This window comes from Bufo gargarizans, chromosome 3 (genome assembly GCF_014858855.1).
Source record: "Bufo gargarizans isolate SCDJY-AF-19 chromosome 3, ASM1485885v1, whole genome shotgun sequence".
NCBI classification, from domain to species: domain Eukaryota; kingdom Metazoa; phylum Chordata; class Amphibia; order Anura; family Bufonidae; genus Bufo; species Bufo gargarizans.
Genome location: NC_058082.1, coordinates 218,763,527 through 218,787,681, shown reverse-complemented (window position 1 = coordinate 218,787,681; position 24,155 = coordinate 218,763,527). Strand labels below are relative to the sequence as shown.

Sequence of the window (24,155 nt, the reverse complement as noted above, 5' to 3'; positions counted from 1 at the left end):
TATGTGCGGCATCTGGCCTCCTGAACATAGAAGCCTAATGGCTTAGGTAGGTTTAGCGTAGGACCCCCCTGACCCGAGACCACCTTGGCGCTTGGTAGACGGGCTCAGATGTGTTTTGATCAAAAATATATTGGCCAAGTGTCTCAGATTTTATCACATCAGAGTGAGGACTTTGTCCATATATAATGCTTGCATCTACTTTACTAAGTGAATCTCTTAGTAGCCTCTAGGTATTGAAAAAAAGCTCTCCTAACATCCAAACTATGGAATTTTTCTTCTTTTTGTGAACTTGGGTTTTCACACAAAGGACAGAACTCTCCTCCTGTCTATAAACATTTCTCACCACTTTTGGTAAGAAGGCATTATTGAGTCTAAAAACAATCCTGTCAGGAAAAACCCTAAGACCCCTTTCACACGTGCGAGAATTCTGTGCGGGTGCAATGTGTGAGGCCCCTTAGTGACCGCCGTGAACACGTATGGGTGGTCACTAAGGGGTTAATAGACAAAACTCTTAGAGAAGACTCTAACAAAGAATGAAAGGGGCATTCTGTTAATACTGATAACTACATTTATATCCCAGGGAGTGAGTACCGGTCTTAAAGTAGTTCTCAGTCTATATGCACTTTTAAGAAATCTAATGAGCCAGGGATGATCCCCGATTTTGGTGGGAGTTGTAGTTTTACAACAGCTGGAGGGCCACAGGTTGAGCATTCCTGCTCTAGAGTGTCTACCAAATTCCCTATCACTAACAGATCGTCCAGATAGGGAACTATCATTACATATCCTCAGATGAGCTACTACCTTTACCATAACCTTGGTAATTCCAAAGGGCAGAACCTGAAACTGCCTGTGAGTTCCCTTGATGTAAACTGCCAAGTGGAGGAATTTCTGATCTCTTTTGCAAACTGGAATATCATAGTATGTGTCCCTCAGATCTAAAAAGGCCATAAAGTCCTCTTTTTTAGTAGATTTATGGTAGATCTTAGTGTCTCCATATTGAAGTTTTTGGATTTTATATACCGGTTTAGAAATTTCAGATTTATTATTAGATGGAACCTTCCGTTTGGCTTTTTTACAAGAAAAACTGTCAAGTAATAAGCTGTTCCTGCCTCATCTGAGGAGACAGGAACAATAGCTTTTAGGGAAAAAAAGTTCTAAAATTCCCTCCTCTTATTTTTGTTGCAAGAAGGCCGACTTTTGAATGGGAGTAATTTTGTAGATATTTATGGGAGGAGGAAGACAAACATTGATGTTGTAAATGCTTTGAACAATATTTAATACCCACGGATTTGTTGTAATTTTTTCCCATTCTTTAAAAAAAAAAAAAAAATAATAGTTTACCTCCCACCTGACTTCTGATGTCATTGTTTAAGGGTTTCAGAATTTTTGGGTGCAAACGAGAATCCTCTGCCACTTTTTTTGCATTTTTCCCCCTATCCATTCTCTTTGACTGGGAAAAGGCACCTTTTTCAAACTTCCGAAAGGGAAATTTTATTTTACTGAACACCCCAGGAAAATATTTCTTTGAATCAGAGGCCCAGGCCGCTCACCACGCACTTCCGAGTTCCAGCCTATGCGATGAAGTTCCGCGTTCCACCCTGGAACGCATGCCAGCCAGAACAACTTCCTTTTGCCGCTGCAAGAGCCAAATGTATCAGATTGCAGCTATGGCCCCATGTGACCAGAGGGACTCAGTGAGTTTCTGGTCTTCTCATAGCCTCTCCCAGACTGGCGCACAGTGCGGAGGTGGAAGAAGCAGAACCGCAACCTGCAGAATGTTTGACGATCAAGCAAATTAGAAAAACCAGGTACCCCAGATAGGGATTGGTTGCCCAAAGCTCCCTCATGTAAAAAGGCATAAAAACATAAAACACCACCTCTGTCTGCCTCCACAGATGCGGACCCACGGCTTGCCATGAGAAAAAACCCTCTCCCACCTGGAAGGGACAGGAAGACACTGAGGATTTCTGTTTGGAAATAATAACACGTTTAGTTATATATTACTATTTTATTAGAAAAAAAACAAGCTATAATACAGCCAGGCTTCTTGAACTGCTGCAGCTATTACTTCCAACATCTGTGCAGCTGGTTAGCGTTTCTTCCATGTGAATTTTCTGCGGGCACCCTCCTGTCCTGGTTTTTTTCTTTCCCTGTTGCGTGGATCTACAGTGAGTAATCCAGCTAAAAGAAACAGTTACAAGTCAGAAAGATGGAAAGAGACAAGAACCTCAAACTATACGGCAAAATTGCTGGATGTTAATCATCTGCTATGGCAGCCTGGGGCCTTCTGAAGACTCCCAGGCCTGCCACTGTAGGATGCCTATTATCCTTTAGGATACCAAAGGTTTTTTTCGTTTTCATTTTTCTTCCCCATCTTCCTTGAGATATAACTATTTTTCTGTTCACATAGCTGTATGAGGGCTCATTTTTTGCGGGACAAGTTGTACTTTCTAATGCCACCATTTGATATGGCATACAAGGTAGAGGGAAGCGGGAAAACAATTCCAAATGGGGTGGAATTGAAAGGAAAAAAAAAAGCAATTCCTCAACCTTTGTGGCAAAACTGACCTGTGCCCTTTATTCTCTGGGTCAGTACGATTACAACGATACCACATATGTATGGGTTTTTATGTCTAAACCATATTCTGCCCCCCCTCCCCCCCATTACTTTCTTTTTATAGTTATATCTACTGAGCTGTGTGGTGGTTCATTTTTTGCGGGACAATCTGTTGTTTTTATTGATACCATTTTGGAGTGTGTGACTTTTTGATCACATTTTATGACTTTTTGGGTAAGAGAAGCGATGACAAAATGGCAAATTGGCAATTTTGACTCTTTTTTTTGAAAATGAAAATAAAATTCTGAACAATCATAGATCCATTATTTGTACAGAATTGCTCATTTCTTATGTTGGCCTGCCACCTGCTGGCCAAAATAAGAATTACAGCTTCAATACCCTGGGTCTCTGCCAGCCTCTTCCTCTCTTTGACTGACAGGGCCAGGTTCCTGCATATTCATCTTGCCTGGCCCTGTCATTCAACTCGTATCACCGTGTCCAAAGAGGTCCAGCTATTAAAATATATATTTAAATAGTAAAACATAACAAAAACTATATAAGTTTGGTATCACCATCATCGTACGGACCCACAGAATAAGGCTGCCTGTCATTTTTAGCACAGAGAACTTCGTTAAGACAAAAACGATGGCAAAATTGTGGTGGTACCTTGTCTAGTTTTTTCCCCTAAAAATAATATTTTATTTAAATAAAAATGTGGGTTTTTTATGAAACTAACATAATATACCTTTTTTTTTTTTTGCACTCCCTAGAAGACTGTAAACTGATCATTTGGTTGCTTACATAATGCTTAATACTTTGACATGGCCTAATAGACAGATGCATATGGCAGACCCGGGGCTATAATTAGACCCCGGTTGCCATAGTACAGTATGGCCCCCTCCCCAGCCAGAAGTTGTCCTGGGGTGCTGATGGGTGACAGGGAGAGCACTCTTCCTCTTTCAAACTCCCTTAGTGCCACTGTCAACACAGTTTCCAGCAAATAAGTGGCCACAGGATGAGAAAGGCGCCCATAGGGTAAATGGGTAAAGATGAAACAGCGTTCTTCAATTTAAGGTGAATATGTGCTGCTCACCTGTTTAGGTTGCACCGATTGGGTGCAACCGTGATGAAGGTCCGCTGGATTAGCTAGGTATCAGGTTGGAGCTGCCGCGTCCAAAAGGAACCAAGGGCGAGGGCCAAGTCGCCACTTCGTTAATTACTAGAAATACTGACAGTGCCCGTCACGACCTTTGTGGTCTGGCGAGCTGGTGGACGTAAGGCGCAAATCACAACCGGTTTTGACAAGTACGGGTTTATTGAGAGACAGCAGTCTCTCAATAAACCCGTACTTGTCAAAACCGGTTGTGATTTGCGCCTCACGTCCACCAGCTCGCCAGACCACAAAGGTCGTGACGGGCACTGTCAGTAACACAGTTTCCAGACATGATTGTGTACACCAATAAAGATCAGGGTGAGCCCTGACAAACAATATCTTCGGGAATCCAGAGGATTCCATTTCACATACTAATAGAAACTATAAAAAGTCAGCCAAGTAATGAAAAGGAGCCGAGCTTTATATAGGGAAAAAAATGCACAAATCAAAAAGGAGTAAAAAAAATTGTAATTGTCCCTAAAAAGGGACTAAACATGAACCAATAAATTAGGGGTGGGCGATATGGCCTAAAATCTATATTGCAATATAATTTTAAGCATGTGCGATATGCGATATATATTGCGATATATTGTTTTCTATATGGGGGGGGAAGGTGTTTAAATATTTTTTTTTTTAACTTTTTATTTATTAACTATTGGCCTCATTAAGGGCTAGAACCCTTGTCATAATCACCCTAATAGAGCTCTATTAGGGTGAATAGTTCTTTACACTCTCCCTGCTGCCCTGTGCATAGTACACACAACAGCAGGGAGCTGACCATGGCGCCAGCCTCTTATCTGCCCCCCCCCCCCCCAGCCTCTGATCTGCCCCCCCCCCCCCAGCCTCTGATCTGCCCCCCCCAGCCTCTGATCTGCCCCCCCCCCCCAGCCTCTGATCTGCCCCCCTTCCCCAGCCTCTGATCTGCCCCCCTTCCCCAGCCTCTGATCTGCCCCCCTTCCCCAGCCTCTGATCTGCCCCCCTTCCCCAGCCTCTGATCTGCCCCCCTTCCCCAGCCTCTGATCTGCCCCCCTTCCCCAGCCTCTGATCTGCCCCCCTTCCCCAGCCTCTGATCTGCCCCCCTTCCCCAGCCTCTGATCTGCCCCCCTTCCCCAGCCTCTGATCTGCCCCCCTTCCCCAGCCTCTGATCTGCCCCCCTTCCCCAGCCTCTGATCTGCCCCCTTCCCCAGCCTCTGATCTGCCCCCCTTCCCCAGCCTCTGATCTGCCCCCCTTCCCCAGCCTCTGATCTGCCCCCCTTCCCCAGCCTCTGATATGTCCCCCTTCCCCAGCCTCTGATCTTCTCCCCCTGCCTCTGATATGTCCCCCTTCATCAGCCTCTGATCTTCTCCCCCTGCCTCTGATATGTCCCCTCTGGTAACGCAACGCATTAATCATTGGTGGCAGTGGCCACAGGGTCCCCCTCCTCCCCCCCATCATTGGTGGCAGTTTGCCGTTCCGATCGGAGCCCCAGCAGTGTAATGCTGGGGCTCCGATCGGTTACCATGGCAGCCAGGAGTCACGCTGCTGAAGTCCTGGCTGCCATGGTATGTTAGTGAGCAGAGAGCAGCGCATTATACTCACGTGCGCTGTGGCCGCCGGTCGCTCCTTCTCATAGGTCTGTGCGGCGCATTGCTAATGCTGTAAGCATTAGCTATCCGCCGCACAGACAGAAGAAGGAGCGACCGGCGGCCACAGCGCACGTGAGTATAATGCGCTGCTCTCTGCTCACTAACATACCATGGCAGCCAGGACTTCAGCAGCGTGACTCCTGGCTGCCATGGTAACCGATCGGAGCCCCAGCATTACACTGCTGGGGCTCCGATCGGAACGGCAAACTGCCACCAATGATGGGAGGGAGGAGGGGGACCCTGTGGGATATGGCCGGCACATTCATTGGTAGCGCAGTGGCCACAGTCCCTCCCCTCCTCCTCCTACTCTGTCCTCATTGGTTTTCAGCGGCAGCCGCGCACAGTGGGGAGGGAGGGACTCCCTCCTCCTCCTCCCTCCGCTGTGCCGGCTCAGGAGAAAATGATCATATCGCGGTCCAGCGATATAGGCGATATGGCGAAAATCCATATTGTGGCCCAAATTCATATCGCATATCGCCTATACCGCCCACCCCTACAATAAATATGTCTTACTGGTGAAGCGGCTGTAAAGTATTCATCATGTGGCTTTAACTGCATCACTACATTACCTTGTCTCATGGCCTCCATTTCTTTTTCACAGACAAAACTGAGCAGGGCCCTTGATATGGCTAAACGGATGGCTCCGACTTGTGCCGATCTTCCACTACCCGTCACTGTACATTCTGTATCATGCTTCATCAATCGGTCTAAAAACTGAAACGGGAACATGAGTTGCTCCCTAAAGAAAAATAAATGAAAGAATAAAAGGTGACCACGGACGTACAATCCTCAACTACGGTTTCTGCTAAAAAAAGAAAGTGAACAAATAGAATTATGGATGAAATCAAAGTTTCATTTACAAGTCTACATAAGGGACTAGTAAGAGGGTAAAATACAAGACAGATGCATCACTGTACACACACAAAAAAAAAGACCCAATACAGGAACAACGCTTAGGAACCCAATACACCAGTTACTGACACACATCGATTGTATTAGATAGATATTCTGATAACGAATACTCAGGTCAAAGGATTACCGATGACACTGCCAGCACATTAGATAATGCCATACATGTCTGAGATCAGAGTACCCATCTTACGCAGTGGTCAGGGTAGCTGGGGTTATAGAAACAACTGAGCAAGCTGTGCTATGCCGGTTTCATAACTTCTGTTCACTTTGGAAACCGCATAATGCAGCCCACTCGGCTGTTTCTGCCATTCAGGCCGCCCTGACTGCTGATGGGTACTATGATTGCAGCAATGGACGGCTGAGATGGGAATATCTTTTTAAGGCTTAGTTAGAAGCTGTGACTCGGTACCAGAGATCTGCCACTCCTAGCACCTTGGTGAATCTCACCCTTGACAATTATTCATTGAACATTATGTCATTTTTCTTCTAACAAATTCGTTATCTGTGTTATTTATGTGGTTGCACAGTAACACAAGGAACCTGTTCTGGCCTCTGTGCTTCAAATCAAGTATTATTCCCTCTTTTTTCCAATAGGGGATGCTACAAAGACACGCACTGAAGCAGAAAACATACCATCATTGCATCTGGAGGTGTTTAATAAAGTACAATGCAAGAACCAAATAAAATGTTGGTCTGTACGTTATGGACCACGTTCATATGGCCATATTATGCATCTGGATGAGACTAAGCCTGTTCAAATCCCATAATATAGACCCAAAAATTTGCCCATATTAGGCCTCATGCACATACATCTGGTGCACGTTGGATCCGCGTTTTTTGCAGATCAAAGGCAGACCCATTCATTTTTATAGGGCTGCAAAATGCAGACAGCACATGGATGTCATCCGTGTGCTGTCCACATCCGTTTGTTTTGCGGATAAGAAAATACATTTTTAAAATAGCTGCCAGGTATCAGTGTTTTGCGGATCCGCTGTTTGTGAACCAGAATGGTTATGGGATAGCAGCTGAAGGCTCTTACAAGTTTTCACATTTTAATAATTAGTGAAAATGGACTTTCTAGGGTAATTTGACAAACCAGGGTTGTGAATTCTATTTTTTGTCCACTAAGTGCAAGTTTACAAGGTTCTCTGTACACTATACTGATGCTGACATTGCCATATGACCCCTCTTCTCTGATATCACTCATTCATGCCATACTGTGAAATATCACTAGGATATGGCATCACTTACTAGTTAATAGGGGTCTGCCAAGGCCCCTACTAACCGAAGGGGCCGTAGGGCTGTGAAGCCATGGTCCCTACAATACCTATCCATTCTCTGTCGGGAAGGCATATCCTAGCCTCTGTATGGTGCAGCTTCAGCTAAAGATACAGTGCAAGAACTACTATAGACTGGATATCATTTTGGCGTTTTCTGTACAGCTCATTAACATGCAGGCATTTCATTATTTCCTGTGGTGCTCAGGGCCAATAGTGTACACGGCACTTTGGAAATTTCCATTTGAGGGGCCAAAGAGAAAGTTATAGCCTAGTAGCATCACTGTATTAATTATGAAAATGTATCGCTGAACAGTGAATTGAACCAAAATTACAAATATAAAAACATTATCCAAATTATTTCATATCATTGTCTCTCATTAACACATGATATGTTGGCTTATACATAAAGCATGCATAAATTCTCTACCTATCTTGAAGTACTGTAAAATAATCCAAATACTCCTGTCCATTGATGGTGATTTTTCCTTTTCCTTGGTCCCGTACTATAGCTGTTGCCACTGCAGTTTTCCTGTTGCCTACAAGTAATAACATACAGTACATGAGTAGTGCCATTATGTTACAACATATCCTAGACTCAAAACTAGCATTGAGCGAAGCGAGGTTGGGATGCTTTATCCAAAGTCGCTTCGTTCAAAACTTCGGAATAATACTGTATGGAGATCCATCTCCGTACACTATTACAATGTATGGGCTCCGATGAGCCGTAGTGATTCATGAAGTCGCACGTGACTTCGTGGAATAACTTCGGTAGTTTATGTTGAAAGTGGAAAGCCACTTTAAAACTGAACTTGGCTTCGGTTCTAACTAGTATCTCGGAACCAAAGCAGAGTTCGTTTTCAACTCAAAAACTATACAAACTCCTATTGTGTCCAATAGTCTGCAGGCGGCTGTCCATGTTGAGAAATAGAATCTGAGCTCTGTGCGAGTGAAAGGTCCTGGCAGTGCAGTAGGGTAGAAGCAAAGTGTGTTATGTGTGCAGCATGTGTATGTTGTGTACATTGTCTGCTCAATGATCAGTCACGATCCATAGAATACAGATGTTCCACCTAAAGTCCTGGTACAAACAAGTCTTATTTAATATCCAGTTTCTTCTGAAACAGCTTTAAAAGAGCAAAAAAAATGGCCCAAAGAAGAAGGCGCTCATAGGGAGAATATGTAAAGAAGCAGGTTCCCTCACAAGGGTATATATTCTGCTCACCTGTGTATGTTGTGCAAATTGGGCATAACTCCAGTAATCGTTTGGAATGAAGAAGAGACGGCACAGCCGATGCTATCCTGAGGCAGAAGCCGATTTCCCAACCGAGTGGACGGAGCTCAAGGAGAAAGACATTGGTGGACTACTTGAGTCTCACTTTTGGATGATTGTCCTAAGAATCTTTATGGCTCTTTATTGTCTTAAGGTAAATCTGGACCCTTATGAAAATGTTGAGTGTATTTGTACTTGTTTTTTCCCTATTCCCTCTTTCGATAATTGTTTTACACTTGAGAAAGGGGTCCTTGGTACCCCAAAACACGTTGTCTATCTGGACGCATCAATAAAAGATTCACGGTTCTCATCTAGTCCAGTTGTGTTTTGCACCCACCAGCTATCATCCAAAACGGAGACTCAAGTAGCCCACCAGTGTCTTTCTCCTTGAACAGCTTTGAAAGAGTTTATTCCTCTTGTGTTAACTCCATTGGATTCTGTAGGTCTGGCGTTTCTCACTGTGCCAATGGCTGGCAATGGCATGGGGCACAGTGGCTGGCAATGGGATGACAAAGGACAGAAGTCAGAAACAGCAGACCTGCAGAATCCCATGGAGCTAACACACTAGGAAGAGTTATTTTACACTGGGACAGATTTACTAATCTATTGTTACTAATTATTGTTAGAGCGAGCGAACCTGCACGAATATCGAGCAGTGTAAAAGCAATGAACGACAGAGCCACAACCGACAATCGGTTGGTTTCTCGTCGGTTCGACTGTGTGGGCACAAAAAGCATTGTTGGACGTTAACAATTTTATACGTGTAAAAAGGAATAATTCACTGCACGCACGATTACGGACGATGTGGGTGTGATTAAGCACGCCACTCAAATTTCGCTTTGTGTAAATGCAACAGTCTGCTTTACAAATGATGGAATATGTGACAGAAATGACGATTTTGTGAACGATAATCAACGCGTCTAAAAGGGTCATTGTTGAAACGTTCAGTACACCAAGAAACTACTCGCTTGTTTCTCAATTGTACCAATCATCGCCTCATGTAAAGGTGCCTTTAGACAGGCTGTCTAGACCTGCACCAGGCTGGATGATAAATGCTGCAGGGACAGACACTTTTGTTTAACTGTATACTAACTACTGGTTGGTTTACTTTGAGAAAGAATTCAACGCCAGAACTGTGGTGTAAAATGGCGGCTCATAGGCCACACTCGGTTCCTGTACTGTCAGGCCCCTTCCTGCTAAGCCCCTCCCTCTTTTAGAGCCCCGAAAAAAATAGAAACCCTGGCTACACCAAAACGCACCACTTTTTAGACAGATTCTAGAAGCAAATACGTTGGTAAATGTGTGCTGAGAGTTGAACCTCATTGATCAAATATTGAGGACCAAACATGAGGATAGGTTATAAATATCTAATATATTAAGCCGAGTGTATGTATGTCCGCTAAAGGAATCCGCACCGTCGCATTTACAATCACGTAATTAGGCACACAGGTACATCAGGTGTCCAGGAAGGTTTTAGGCCAGGTCTCCGCTCTCTAGCAGATACCGTTCCTGAGATATTCCCAAAAAAATGCAAATATGGCACATCACATGACCTACATTAGCCAATAGAAGCCTGCAGGTCTTTCTTGTCATATCCTGTCATACACACGGTCACATGTCCCTTATCAGCCAATAGAAGCTTGCAGGCCCTTAGTCTCCACATACACAAAGTTTTACACCAGGTTTCCAAAACAACCCAGCCATTTTTCTTCACTGGGCAGGGTGTTGTGGATGACACTGTTAAGGGAGTGGAGTGCTGTGGAGGTCACAGTTAAGGGGACAGGTAGGGTGGCCATTTAGGCCACCCTCAAAAGACTGACTTAAAAACGCTGCCCCCAGGTCCCGCTAAGCCACGCCCCCAATTGGGGAAAAAATTAAGGTAAAAATCTACTTCTGTCAGCTGTAGGGGTGGAAGGGAGGGTGACTTTCTCCCTGCAGCTCATGCTCAGACAGCACAGTGCTGCTGTCTGAGAGTGAGCTGTTCAAAAGGACATCCCTGTGTGTGTCCAGGACCTGCACCAGATGGAGGACAGGGAGTCTGAAAGCCGAACTGTCCGGCCTAAAACTGGACCTCTGGCTACCCTAGGGGCAGGCTGCTGTGGAGGTCACTGTTAAAGGGGAGGGCACTGTGGAGATCTCTGTTAGGCCTCTTTCACACTACTGTGTTTTTTTTTCCGTTTTGCGGTCCGTTTTTGCATTCCTTATACGGAACCATTCATTTCAATGGTTCTGCAAAAAAAAACTGAATGTGTTCCGTATGCATTCCGTTTCCGTATTTCCGTTTTTCCATTCCGTTGAAAGATAGAACATGTCCTATTATTGCCCGCAAATCACGGTCCGTGGCTCCATTCAAGTCAATGGGTCCGCAAAAAAAACGGAACACATACGGAAATGCATCCGTATGTCTTCCGTTTCCGTTCCGTTTTTTCTGAACCATCTATTGAAAATGTTACTCCCAGCACAATTTTTTCTATGTAATTACTGTATACTGTATATGCCATACGGAAAAACGGAACGGAAACAGAACCACAACGGAAGCAAAAAAACTGAACAACGGATCAGTGAAAAACGGACCGCAAAACACTGAAATGGACATACTGTAGTGTGAAAGAGGCCTTAATGAGGAAGGAACGGTGGAGGTCACAGTTAAGGGGATAGTCCAGTATGGAGGTCAGTGTTAAAGGGGCGGGGTGCTGTAGAGGTCACTTAAGTGGGTGGGGTTTTGTGGAAGTCAGTCACATTTTAAGGGAACGGAGCTCTGTAGATATGCCTATCCCATGCATGCTTAAACTCCTTCACTGTATTTGCAACTGCCACTTCTGCAGGAAGGCTATTTCATGCATGCACTACTCTCTCAGTAAAGTAATACTTCCTGATATTACTTTTAAACCTTTGCCCCTCTAATTTTAAAACTATGTCCTCTTGTAGCAGTTTTTCTTCTTGTAAATATTTTCTCCTCTTTTACCTTGTTGATTCCCTTTATGTATTTAAAAGTTTCTATCATATCCCCTCTGTCTCGTCTTTCTTCCAAGCTATACATGTTAAGGTCTTTTAACCTTTCCTGGTAAGTTTTATCCTGCAATCCATGTACAGGTCCTTCTAAAAAAATGAGCATATTGTGATAAAGTTCATTATTTTCTGTAATGTACTGATAAACATTAGACTTTCATATATTTTAGATTCATTACACACAACTGAAGTAGTTTAAGCCTTTTATTGTTTTAATATTGATGATTTTGGCATACAGCTCGTGAAAACCCAAAATTCCTATCTAAAAAAATTAGCATATCATGAAAAGGTTCTCTAAACGAGCTATTAACCTAATCATCTGAATCAACTAATTAACTCTAAACACCTGCAAAAGATTCCTGAGGCTTTTAAAAACTCCCAGCCTGGTGCATTACTCAAAACCGCAATCATGGGTAAGACTGCCGACCTGACTGCTGTCCAGAAGGCCATCATTGACACCCTCAAGCAAGAGGGTAAGACACAGAAAGAAATTTCTGAACGAATAGGCTGTTCCCAGAGTGCTGTATCAAGGCACCTCAGTGGGAAGTCTGTGGGAAGGAAAAAGTGTGGCAGAAAACACTGCACAACGAGAAGAGGTGACCGGACCCTGAGGAAGATTGTGGAGAAGGACCGATTCCAGACCTTGGGGGACCTGCGGAAGCAGTGGACTGAGTCTGGAGTAGAAACATCCAGAGCCACCGTGTACAGGCGTGTGCAGGAAATGGGCTACAGGTGCCGCATTCCCCAGGTCAAGCCACTTTTGAACCAGAAACAGCGGCAGAAGTGCCTGACCTGGGCTACAGAGAAGCAGCACTGGACTGTTGCTCAGTGGTCCAAAGTTCTTTTTTCGGATGAAAGCAAATTTTGCATGTCATTTGGAAATCAAGGTGCCAGAGTCTGGAGGAAGACTGGGGAGAGGGATATGCCAAAATGCCTGAAGTCCAGTGTCAAGTACCCACAGTCAGTGATGGTCTGGAGTGCCATGTCAGCTGCTGGTGTTGGTCCGCTGTGTTTTATCAAGGGCAGGGTCAATGCAGCTAGCTATCAGGAGATTTTGGAGCACTTCATGCTTCCATCTGCTGAAAAGCTTTATGGAGATGAAGATTTCATTTTTCAGCTTGACCTGGCACCTGCTCACAGTGCCAAAACCACTGGTAAATGGTTTACTGACCATGGTATTACTGTGCTCAATTGGCCTGCCAACTCTCCTGACCTGAACCCCATAGAGAATCTGTGGGATATTGGGAAGAGAAAGTTGAGAGACGCAAGACCCAACACTGGATGAGCTTAAGGCCGCTATCGAAGCATCCTGGGCCTCCATAACACCTCAGCAGTGCCACAGGCTGATTGCCACCATGCCACGCCGCATTGAAGCAGTCATTTCTGCAAAAGGATTCCCGACCAAGTATTGAGTGCATAACTGAACATAATTATTTGAAGGTTGACTTTTTTTGTATTAAAAACACTTTTCTTTTATTGGTCGGATGAAATATGCTAATTTTTTTAGATAGGAATTTGGGGTTTTCATAAGCTGTATGCCAAAATCATCAATATTAAAACAATAAAAGGCTTGAACTACTTCAGTTGTGTGTAATGAATCTAAAATATATGAAAGTCTAATGTTTATCAGTACATTACAGAAAATAATGAACTTTATCACAATATGCAAATTTTTTGAGAAGGACCTGTACCAGTTTAGTAGCTCTTCTCTGAACTCTCTCCAAAGTATCAATATCCTTCTGGAGATATGGTCTCCAGTACTGCGCACAATACTCCAAATGAGGTCTCACTAGTGCTCTGTAGAGCGGCATGAGCACCTCCCTCTTTCTACTGGTAATGCCGCTCCCTATACACCCAAGCATTCAGCTAGCATTTCCTGCTGCTCTATGACATTGTTTGCCTACCTTTAAGTCTTCTGAAATAATGACCCCTAAATCCCTTTCCTCAGATACTGAGGTTAGGACTGTATCACTGATTTTATATTCTGCTCTTAGGTTTATACTCCCCCGATGCATTATCTTGCATTTATCAACATTACATTTTAGTTGTCAATGTTAACGAGACGGGATACTGTGGAGGTCACTAATAAAGGGGCGACTGCTGTGGAGGCCACTATTAAAAGGGGCAGCGGGGTACTGTGAGGTCACTTAAGGGAGCGGGGTAACAATGGAGGTCACTGTTAAAGGGGCAGTCCCTGTGCCGGTCTCTGTTAAGGGGGCCGGGAATGGTGGAGGTCACAGTTAAGGGGACTGTAACCCATCGTCAGTGTTAAGGGGCGGGTACTGTAGCGGTCACTGTTAAGGGGGCCAGCCCCTGTGGAGGTCACTGTCAAGGGGGTGGGGTGCTGTGGAACTCACTGTTAAAGGGGCAGACTGCTGTAAAGGTCAAAGTTAAGGGGGTGGGCTACTGTGGAGGTCCCATTTCAAGGAGACAGGGCACTGGGGGGGGGGCAGTGTTAAGGGGTGGGAGGCTGAGGAGGTCACTGTTAAGGGGGCGGTGTGCTGTAGATGTCACTGTTATAGTGGATACTGTGGATATCTTTTAATGATGCACTCAAACATTAAATAGATTAAATATACCCGTGCAAAGCCGGGTCCTTCTGCTAGTGTATAATATCAGGATAAACCCTTTAATCTTGGGGATCAATGATTACTATTCTTACAGAGATTTAAAATAGATGCGAATGTTAGAAAAAGCAATTTGATTAAGTGAAAAGGACTATATAAAACACTCAGAAAGTTATTTTATTTCCTGCGAGTGTGCTTATATAGCCCTTAAGAAAGATATGAGAAAGATGATGATGTGGAAAGCCGGTCAGGGCCTGAGGTGGAAGACTTTTTAGGGTGTGAACATGTCCCAAATGGGCTGGTATTGTATGTTTATCTACTGACACCATTACATGTGTATCATACTGCATTGCTTTTGCTGTTGATGTTAAGTCATCTGTATTATTTTTTGCACTGAGCTCTAACTCCCCAATTGGAATGATTTTCGGACCAGGTCTCCCTGGATTATTTCATTTATTTCTCTAAGCTCCTCATGATTGATGATCATTATTATTGATGATGGATGTACATTGGTTTATATTTAATAAAAATGTGGAAATTTGGTGAAATAAATTAAATAATCCAGGGGGACATGATCTTCACTTGATCCCGATTTTCTTTGTAACTTTAGTATGATTTTTTTTCCAATGCAGCTATATGTGATTTGTATTCAGCCCTGAAAAGGGCCATGGCTTCACAGAAAGCGGTGTGGCTTCATAAAATAGGGGTTTGGCTTAAGATGCAATGTCTTTGCCTTAAAACTGCGACACAAACGTGACGTACAATTCAGTCTCAAAGTAAGCCAACCAATGGTTGGCAGAGTGTTACATAAAAGTGTCTATGCCTCCGCAGAATTATCATCCAGGCTGGGCCATTGTGATAAATATGGTGCAGGTCTGTACAGCTATCGGCATTTACTAATGTCTTTACAGAACAAGTGCCATAAAAAAGTAGCAAATTATGACGCACTTTTCTAAAGTGTTGATAAAAGAGTGGGGCTTAATTTGAGAGGCAGGGCTTAGCACTGCCTGCTGGATTTACTATAACTGGAGACCACACCAGCCGTTGGCTAGCTTGGACTGTCAGAGAGGTGCCCAATTTATTAAGAAGCATCTGTAAATAAATTAGGCATATCTGACAATTTTGCGGAACGGGTGCGGACCCATCGATTTTCATTGGGGCCGTAATGTGCTGTCCGCATCCGCATTTAGGGATCCGCAAAAAATAGAACATGCAAGAAAAGGCATTTTCTATGAGAGTGCCTGCGATATGCGGTCTGCAAAATGTGTAACGCACATTGCTAGTGTTTGGGTTTTGCGGATCCGCAAAACAGATACGGACGTGTGAATGGACCCTTAAAGGGGTTATCCTTCAAAAGATAATGATGACTTATCCTCAGGATAGGTCATCATTATCACATCAGCGGGGGTCCAAGTCCTGGCACCCCTGACGATCAGCTGTTTCAGGGAGCCTCTGCACTCACTGGAGCTCTGGTCAGCGATGCAGGCTCCCGTGAACTTTCCAAGGATAGCGCCATATGGACTTGAAAGGGATGAGCTGCAATTAGGCCATGTGACCGATGTACAAAGAGGTCACTCACCTAGGAAGAGGCTGTGGTGCTTAAGGTCTCTTAACAACTCTATAAAGGGGTCCCGGGTGTCGCACCTTACAGATCTGATAGTGATGACCTATCCTGAGGATAAGTCATAAGTATCTTCCTGGATAACCCCTTTAAGGACAGTATTTTCTATATGTATGATGTTCATACTTGTGGTCTGATTCCCATTGAACGATTCATAGGATATCTGCCTTAGAAGAAACTGATATATATATATATATATAAAAAAAAAAAAGCATTGAGGTTGCCATGTAATTTAAAATAAGTTCAGCCAAACCTGTTCATTTTGACATGACTGGTCTACCATCTAATATGTATTAGATGTTTGACCACCATTCGTTTGGGAGATGTCAGATCGGGCATCTTTCATTTTCAACATGCCCAATCCTTTGCCAGAGATGTTTGGCAGGAACGTACTCTATTCTTCCCATTGAGAACACCAAACCAAACATATACGTGTATGGCAGGGGTTGGAGGAACAGCTGCTGATGGTGTATGGCCACCAGGGGCGTATCTCTAGGGGGTGCAGAGGTAGCAGTCGCTACCGGGCCCAAAGACCCTTCTGTCACATAAGACACTGGCATTATAAAGTGCATGCTGGTCAATTTACACCTCTGGCTGGAGGGAAGGGGTTAGGTTAAGAATTTGGCATGAGGGGGTGCCCTTTTAATGTTTGCCTCAGGCAGCAGGAAGGCTACGTGCTCCCCTGCCCCTTTCCAACAAGCACTGAGGGACGGGGGCCCAAGCTGAACTCTTGCACCACGGCCCATGAGCTTTTAGCTACGCCCCTGATGGCCACCTTTAGCCTCCACAAACCTGATGGAAGCAGATCACGTGCATCTAGTAATATGTCCGAATTCACACACACACCCTGAAATATATGTTATTACATGTATACGATGACGTAGTTACCTTCCCCTGTGCTGAATGCTACTCCATGTTCATCATACTGCAGGGGACTTATTGTCTGCTTTTTGGACTGGATTTCCAGATTCTTGCAGTATCTGTGTGCATAGTCTTCCTCAATGCTGCTGTGTGGCAGGCTCACCAAGCGTTCCATCGTTTGGAGAAAATACAGGTACTGCAGGCAAACAAAAACTCATTAGGAGGTGTCAGAGTAATTGCCTGTGCTGTAGTTCTAGGCTGGAGCTTGGCAAGGCAGGACTCTCATTGACATTCCCTGTCAGATTGACACTTTGGCATATGGATGTTCATTTTCAAACAGTGTGAGACAATACATTTCTATGCTCCACAAAATCCCCGGGCCCTGTTTTGCAGACAACAATGAATCAAAGCAGTTTTTAAGCTACTCATTTGTAATTGAAGGAATCTTGTCACAAACCTCTGCAAATTATATGAGCCTTCAAGAATTTCTCTCCACTTGCCAGCTGATTTGCATTTTCTTTTGGCACTTTCTACAAATGGCGTTTATGAAATTTCGCCACCTTTAAGACCTTATTAGACTTTAATCTCCTTGAACAATTAACTTTCTTTGTTTATGGGGATGCGGTTGCCATTAAAAGGACTTATGCTGCCAAAATGTGAGTATAATATAGTAGAAATAAAATAGGGTTTTTTTTTTTAGATTTTCTACCAGTATGTCAGGTCGGTGAAAATAAATACTGTATATCTAGAAATCCTTGAGTCATCGTTTGGAAAGTGGCTACAAATTCTGCTCAGCCATTTCTTCGTTAACTACTTACTGGAAAGCAATGTGATCGCCCACATAGCCTGCAGAGTTTCTATAGGAGCTGAACCAGACATAATAGTAAAAGTGCCATTCTTTTATCACAGTGGACAGGCAGCCATTCAGATCTCCATCCACAAAACAGACACATCTGGATTCCGCTTGCCATCCCGATGCGTCTGATTTTTTTCCGGATCTCAGGGATGCCCAAACTGTGACCCTCCAGCTGTTGCAAAACTACAACTCCAATCATGCCTGGACAGCCTACAGCTTTTAGGACATGCGGGGAGTTTTGCAACAGCTGGAGGGCCACAGGTTGAGCATCCCTGAGTTATAGACAGGAAAGGGACAAAATTGGTGCATGCTGTGAATTTCTCAGCATTTACTTTACATGGATATGTCACCTGTAAAATCCATACCAAACTAGGCACAATGACTAATTAAATTCATACTTCTCTCTACCCAATTTGTCACCACAATGGCGAGAAAAAAAAATGCTGGTTAATCAATATACAAATTGTCTTAAGTGCACAGAGGGCGGACCTGTGACACTCCGTGCACCCTAGCTTCTCTGCCCTCCCAGTGGATTGACAGGGCCAGGCAAGAGCACGGTTCAGATGCCTAGCGTGGTCAGTCAACTGGTAGAGAGCGTCTAGCAAGGGGGAATGAAGGGGCTAGGCGCGAGTATCACATGTATTACAAAATGCTTTGTTTATTCTCCCTTTTTTTCTCTGTCAAGGTTTTGTATAAGGAAGGGTTGATGCCAAACATCCCAGATGACAATGACTCCAACCGGATTCCACATCTGGCATGCCATCCACACATGAGTAATAAACATGTGGAGACACAACTAGTACTCATATGATATTAGAAGCCAGGAGAATAGCATTAGGCTAGCACTACACTACAACTGGGGCTATGCAGCCAAAGAGCGCAGTATCCAGATGCTACATCGCAACAGAATTAAAGTATATGTAGTCACCTTGTGACCCGCAAGCTGTATGACCACGACACGTAAATTGCCAGACTTACAGTGGATTTCTCCAGCCCTTAATGGATGTGTGGACACTTGTGAATGATTTATCACCTCTTCACAGGACAGGTAATAAATGTAGAATCACTGGGGGCTTTGACTGCTGGGACTCAGCAATCCCAAGAATGAGGGTCCTTAAGTTCAGGGTCTGAATGAAGTGGTAGTCCATCAGTCCCCTAGAAGTGTGGACTAACATGTGCACTAACGCTCCATTCCAGTGGAGGGTGCGGAGACCCCTTGTTCTCAGAATCCTGTGTATAGTTAATAAATGATGTTAAGTGCGATAACCTCTAACTGTGATGTAAGAGTCAGCAACAGAAACCAATGAAAAGAGAAGGCAAATTATTTAAATACAGTATGTGATCTTATGTGACAAGTGCATTTAGAAAGGATGCGTTTCACTTTCTAAAAACATTGCGCAAAAATGTCAAGGAATTTATGGTCTGCCCAAGCAATTCAGTCATTGGAATATTTTTCTAATGCTTTTTCTTTTACGAGTGATGCAGCTTTAGGGCTCGTACAGATAACCGTATTTTTTTTTTTGCAGTCCTCAAAAAATACGGATGACGTCCGTATTTGTGTAACGGAACAGACCCTAATAGAACAGTACTATCCTTGTCCATTATGCGGACAATAATAAGACACGTTCAATTTTTTTGCGGAATGGACATACGGAAACGGAATGCACACGGAGCAACTTTAGTTTTTATTTTGCGGACCCGTTGAAATGAACGGTTCCACATACAGTCCGCAAAAAAAAAAAAAAAAACACGTTCGTGAGCATGAGCCCTAAACTGCAGTGGATATCCAAGTACAAGTAGTTGATACTTGATGGCAATTATGATATGCCTGACAGATTCGTTTGTCAATTTACTTATAATGGGTCGGTCAGGTATGCTGCTGCACCCTTCTGACCATCAAAAAGAAAATAAAGTCTGATGGAAAAGTAGTAAGGTTGGGTGCACGTCTGTGCTAATCATTTCCGGTTTTCTGTTCCATCCAGCGAAGAAATGGAGAGCTATATCTGTCATATGACCTGTCCATCGATGTGCCCCTAACAAAGCCTCTGAGGCAGATGTGAGCCTAGCCCAATGTAGGGTGTGAACAAAGCCTAAGGCTGGGTTCACACCTGAGCGTACTTGAACGTACGCTCTGTATGCGCGATTGTACGGGCGTTTGCAATCGCGCATACAGAGACAAGCGAACGCCCATTGTCGCGCGTTCCCGCTAAAGTCTATGTACGGGAACGCGCGACAAGACGCCCCAAAGAAGCTCCTGTACTTCTTGGGGCGTCGGGCGTTTTACAGCGCGATCGTACGCGCTGTAAAACGCTCAGGTGAGAACCATTCCCATAGGGAATCATTGGTTCTTGCCTGTTGAGCGTTTTACAGCGCGTAGGAATGCGCTGTAAAACGCTCAGGTCGGAACCCAGCCTAAATGATGTAAAATCGGCTGCATTACAACTGAACGATACATGGTAACGTTAAAACATCCTATAGTGCTGCTTCATCTTGGATCCTATAAAGGCATTTTTTTTTTACATCACTTGAGTTTCTTTCTACTCTGTGCAGTACAGAAAATACATCTGCAGCCATCTGCAAGCTGTCCACAAGCAGGCTACCGGCTGCTAACTGATCTGACAATGGCTTTTACTCTAACTTTGGCTTGTGAAACCAAACAGCCATACTTGTGTCCGTGAACATCCAAATATTCAGCTCAACAACGATTCCCGAAATCTCCACTCTCTATTAATCTGGAGGGCTACCGATTCCCTGCAGCTCCCTTTAGTAGGGACCCCCGAGCACAGTGTAGAAAGGGTTCAGGGCATGCAGAGAAGTGGCACGTCACTGACAGTAGTGATCTATGGGCTGTTCTGTTTAGTCACCTGTATATGTTTAGTCACCTGTAAAAAATTTAGTCACCTGTAAAAAATTATGAATCACCTGCCTAAGTGCAGATATATGAGCGGAAAAGAAGGCCATCAAGGGATGCCATCAGTGATCACGTGATCCATCACATGACCAAGTCCATTACTGCAGCTCCCTCCTCTCGCCATGTATCTATATATGAATCCAGTCTCATATTCTAGCATTATGAACTACATTTTAGTATGTAGGGAGTTTGTTCTTTATGTAGCCATTTAAAAAAAAAATTAATTTATAAGACCTTCACTGGGGCGTCCATATTGTATAGTGCATAAATAATATAAAGTGCATATAATAATAAAGAAATTATGTTCCTCATCACCTGTAAGATGGCGGTGGTTACATGTCATGTTTAGGTAACCACCTGCTCGGGCTGATCCTGGGTTTTAGTAATTTGGTGCAGGCGCTGAATGGAAAATGGATCCCCTGTATCTGCTCATACACTGGACACGTCCACATGCCAGCAGTTGGGGACAGTACAAAGTCAAGGCTGCTTGCACTGAGGAAACATGACTGACATTTTTAGAATTCTGAGTCTAAGGGCTTGTTCTCACGACCGTATGGCTTTTTCAGTGTTTTGCGGGCCGTTTTTAACGGATCCGTTTTTTGTTTCAATAGTGTTTCCGTTTTTCCGTATGGCATATACAGTAATTACATAGAAAAAATTGGGCTGGGCATAAAATTTTCAATAGATGGTTCCGCAAAAACGGAACGGATACGAAAGAAAGACATACCGACTACATTTTTTGCGGACCTACGGAACGTGATTTGTGGGCAATAATAGGACATGTTCCATCTTTAAACGGAACGGAAAAACGGAATGCATACGGAGTACATTCTGTTTTTTTTTGCGGAACCCTAAATTGGCCAACCCCTTTAAAGGTAATCTGCCACCACGATTCTGGACTATTATCTGCAGCAATACATGATACGTGAGGTGTCCTGCACATAAGGAATGAAGACTGCTATTTTATTTAATTTATTTTCCTACTGCCCCCAATTCCACTGCTGCCAGCTCTCAGAGAAGAGCTGAAATACACAGTCCACAATGCTGCGCTAATATAAGGAAGAGGACTCCTCCGCGCATGCACAGCAGTCCCGACAATGTATTAAAGCACTGACAGCAGGAGAAAGGGAGAAGTGACCTGGACTTCCCATCTGTAGTACTACTCATGTATTACAGCCGATAGTAGTCCAACATCCTGGTGAGAGATCCCTTTTAAGTAAGAAGCGTCTAGTGACAAAAATGGTGCTTTGTTTTGAAACATCTGCATAGTATACACCACCTTATATAGTATATCGGTCAAAAATAATTGTGTGACCCGTGGGGGGTGCCCTGGTTTATGGTCATCCTTTCAAATTTCTTCTGTAGTTTTGAAACTAGACACTTGGGACGTTCTAAACATGGCATTCATGCAGTCCTCGTGAGTACTTCCGATTACGCTGGGTTCACACCTGAGCGTTTTACAGCGCGTTCCTACGCGCTGTAAAACGCACAACACATGAAAACCAATGCTTCCCTATGGGGCTGGTTCACATTTTCGCGTTTTACAGCGCGTTTGAACGCGCTGTAAAACGCCCGACGCTCAAACAAGTACAGGAGATTTTTTTGGCGCGTTTGACGCGCGTTTGGGCCATAGACTCTTTGGACAACACTGCTGTCAATCACCCAAACGCGCGTCAAACGCGCGTTTACCATTACAAAAAACGCGCATAAAAACGCGCGACAAAATCGCGCATAAAAACGCACGTTTGCGAAACGCTTAGGTGTGAACCCAGCGTTAGTTCCAGTTTTTTTCTCCATTTAAACTTTTTTTTTTACCCATTTTATATTTATTCGAAATATCGATTTCACATTTGTGAATATTTTTTCATTCCTGCTTCTTTCTTTTTGGGTGTGTGCTATTGTTGATGGGTCCTATATTTATGGTTTAAGTTTTTTTTGTAGTGCATACATACAGCAATGCTGACGACCGCTTCTGTGAAGAGGAAATATCAGCTTAAAGAGGACCTGTCACCACTCCTGACAGGTCTGCTGTAACTACATGTTTTTATTCCCTATACAGTATCGATTCAGAACCACCTTTTCTTATAGCTTTATGTTGTTCCATTCCTCACTTATTCCTACTAGAAGTTTATTAATGAATCTAAAACTGGGTATTACGAGCTGGGGGTTTGTCTGTGCACAGTCTGATATTGGCAGCAGTGATTAGACAGTGAGAGACTGTGCAAGGACACCCGTACTGGCAACACCCAAATGCAAATTCAATAATGAATGTCAGTAGCAATAACTGAGGAACAGAACAACATACAGTTATAGGAAAAGCAGCTCCAGAATCGTTACTGCATGGAATTTTATTTTTATTTTTAAACGTGTTATTTTCTGATATGTTGTCCTTTAATGTTATAGTTTTCAAGTCATATGCTCTATTAGAAAGTGGTCAACCAACTTAACATAGTTTTATCTTAAGGGGATATGAAGGTACATTCATAAAAAGAAAATCTAAAAACTATTTTATTTGCTGTAAATGATTACTCACGTCTTGGTCAGTCAATTTTTCTACTAGCAGGCTCTCTAATTCTTCCTTAATCAACCATCTTCTGCCAGCGAGGTCTCTGTTCAAAGCAAACACACAGCATTACGCACCCGCTAATTATTCAGCCAATTAGAGACGCATCACCTGATATCGCTAATACCGGCAGCCGAGGCTTTGTGATGCACAAAAACATGGGAGAAAACCACAATTTTAAATGCTGCCTAAAAATAGCACATTTCTATGAGAACAGCAGGTCCGCTTCAGTGATATCAGAAACATAAGGAGGCGGCACTGGGGTTAAAGACCCACATTCCTGAGAAAAGGTGGAACATAATATCTAACATCAGAGAAATATTTTATTTCATGAAGGAGATCATGGATTATGATAAGAATTATGACAGCTTATTCCAGGAATGGGATATCGGGGCACATAGTACTGTATCCTCCTGTACACACCTCATTCATATGCCATAAAACTGCCAGGCTACTTTCACACTTGCGGCAGGACAGATCCAACAGGCTGTTCACCCTGTCGGATCCGTCCTTATGCTATTTCGCCGTGCCGCTGGACATGCAGGACTTTTAATCCGGTGGCCTTTCGTTGTGCACTGCCGTGCTGCACTGGAGCTCCGCCCTCGTCCCCATTATAGTCAATGGGGACGGAGCGGCAGTCCGGCGAAATAGCGGAAGGACGGATCCAACAGGGTGAACAGCCTGTTGGATCCGTCCTGCCGCAAGTGTGAAAGTAGCCTTAGACCTGTTAAGGCTTTGTTCACATCTGCATTGGAGGCTGTGTTGGATACCATCAAAACAGCACATAATGCCAGGACCCCATTATAGTCAGACACCATTCAGGTCTGTCGTGTCCAGCAAGTAAGGGACCAGGCAATGGCAACCAAAAGTGCAGATGTGAAGGAAGCATAATGGGAAGGTTCACCTATAATGACATCTTCTGACATATCATAACTGTGAAGTGTGACCGCTAATGCTGCCCCTTCATATTCT

The 24,155-nt window shown here is 43.8% G+C and overlaps 1 protein-coding gene across 1 annotated transcript in view; it reads right to left on the bottom strand.

Moving 5' to 3' along the window:
• Nucleotides 1-1,993: 1,993 nt before the first annotated feature.
• MRPS9 (mitochondrial ribosomal protein S9) overlaps nucleotides 1,994-24,155 on the bottom strand; it is a 151,419-nt gene continuing 129,257 nt past the window's right edge. The window contains exons 10-14 of the mRNA XM_044285557.1: nucleotides 23,154-23,229; nucleotides 16,881-17,049; nucleotides 7,956-8,064; nucleotides 5,906-6,075; nucleotides 1,994-2,181 (exon numbers count right to left, since the gene is read on the bottom strand). Of these exons, the coding sequence (XP_044141492.1) occupies nucleotides 2,090-2,181; nucleotides 5,906-6,075; nucleotides 7,956-8,064; nucleotides 16,881-17,049; nucleotides 23,154-23,229 (616 nt within the window). The 3' untranslated portion in view covers nucleotides 1,994-2,089. The remainder of the gene's footprint in view (nucleotides 2,182-5,905; nucleotides 6,076-7,955; nucleotides 8,065-16,880; nucleotides 17,050-23,153; nucleotides 23,230-24,155) is intronic.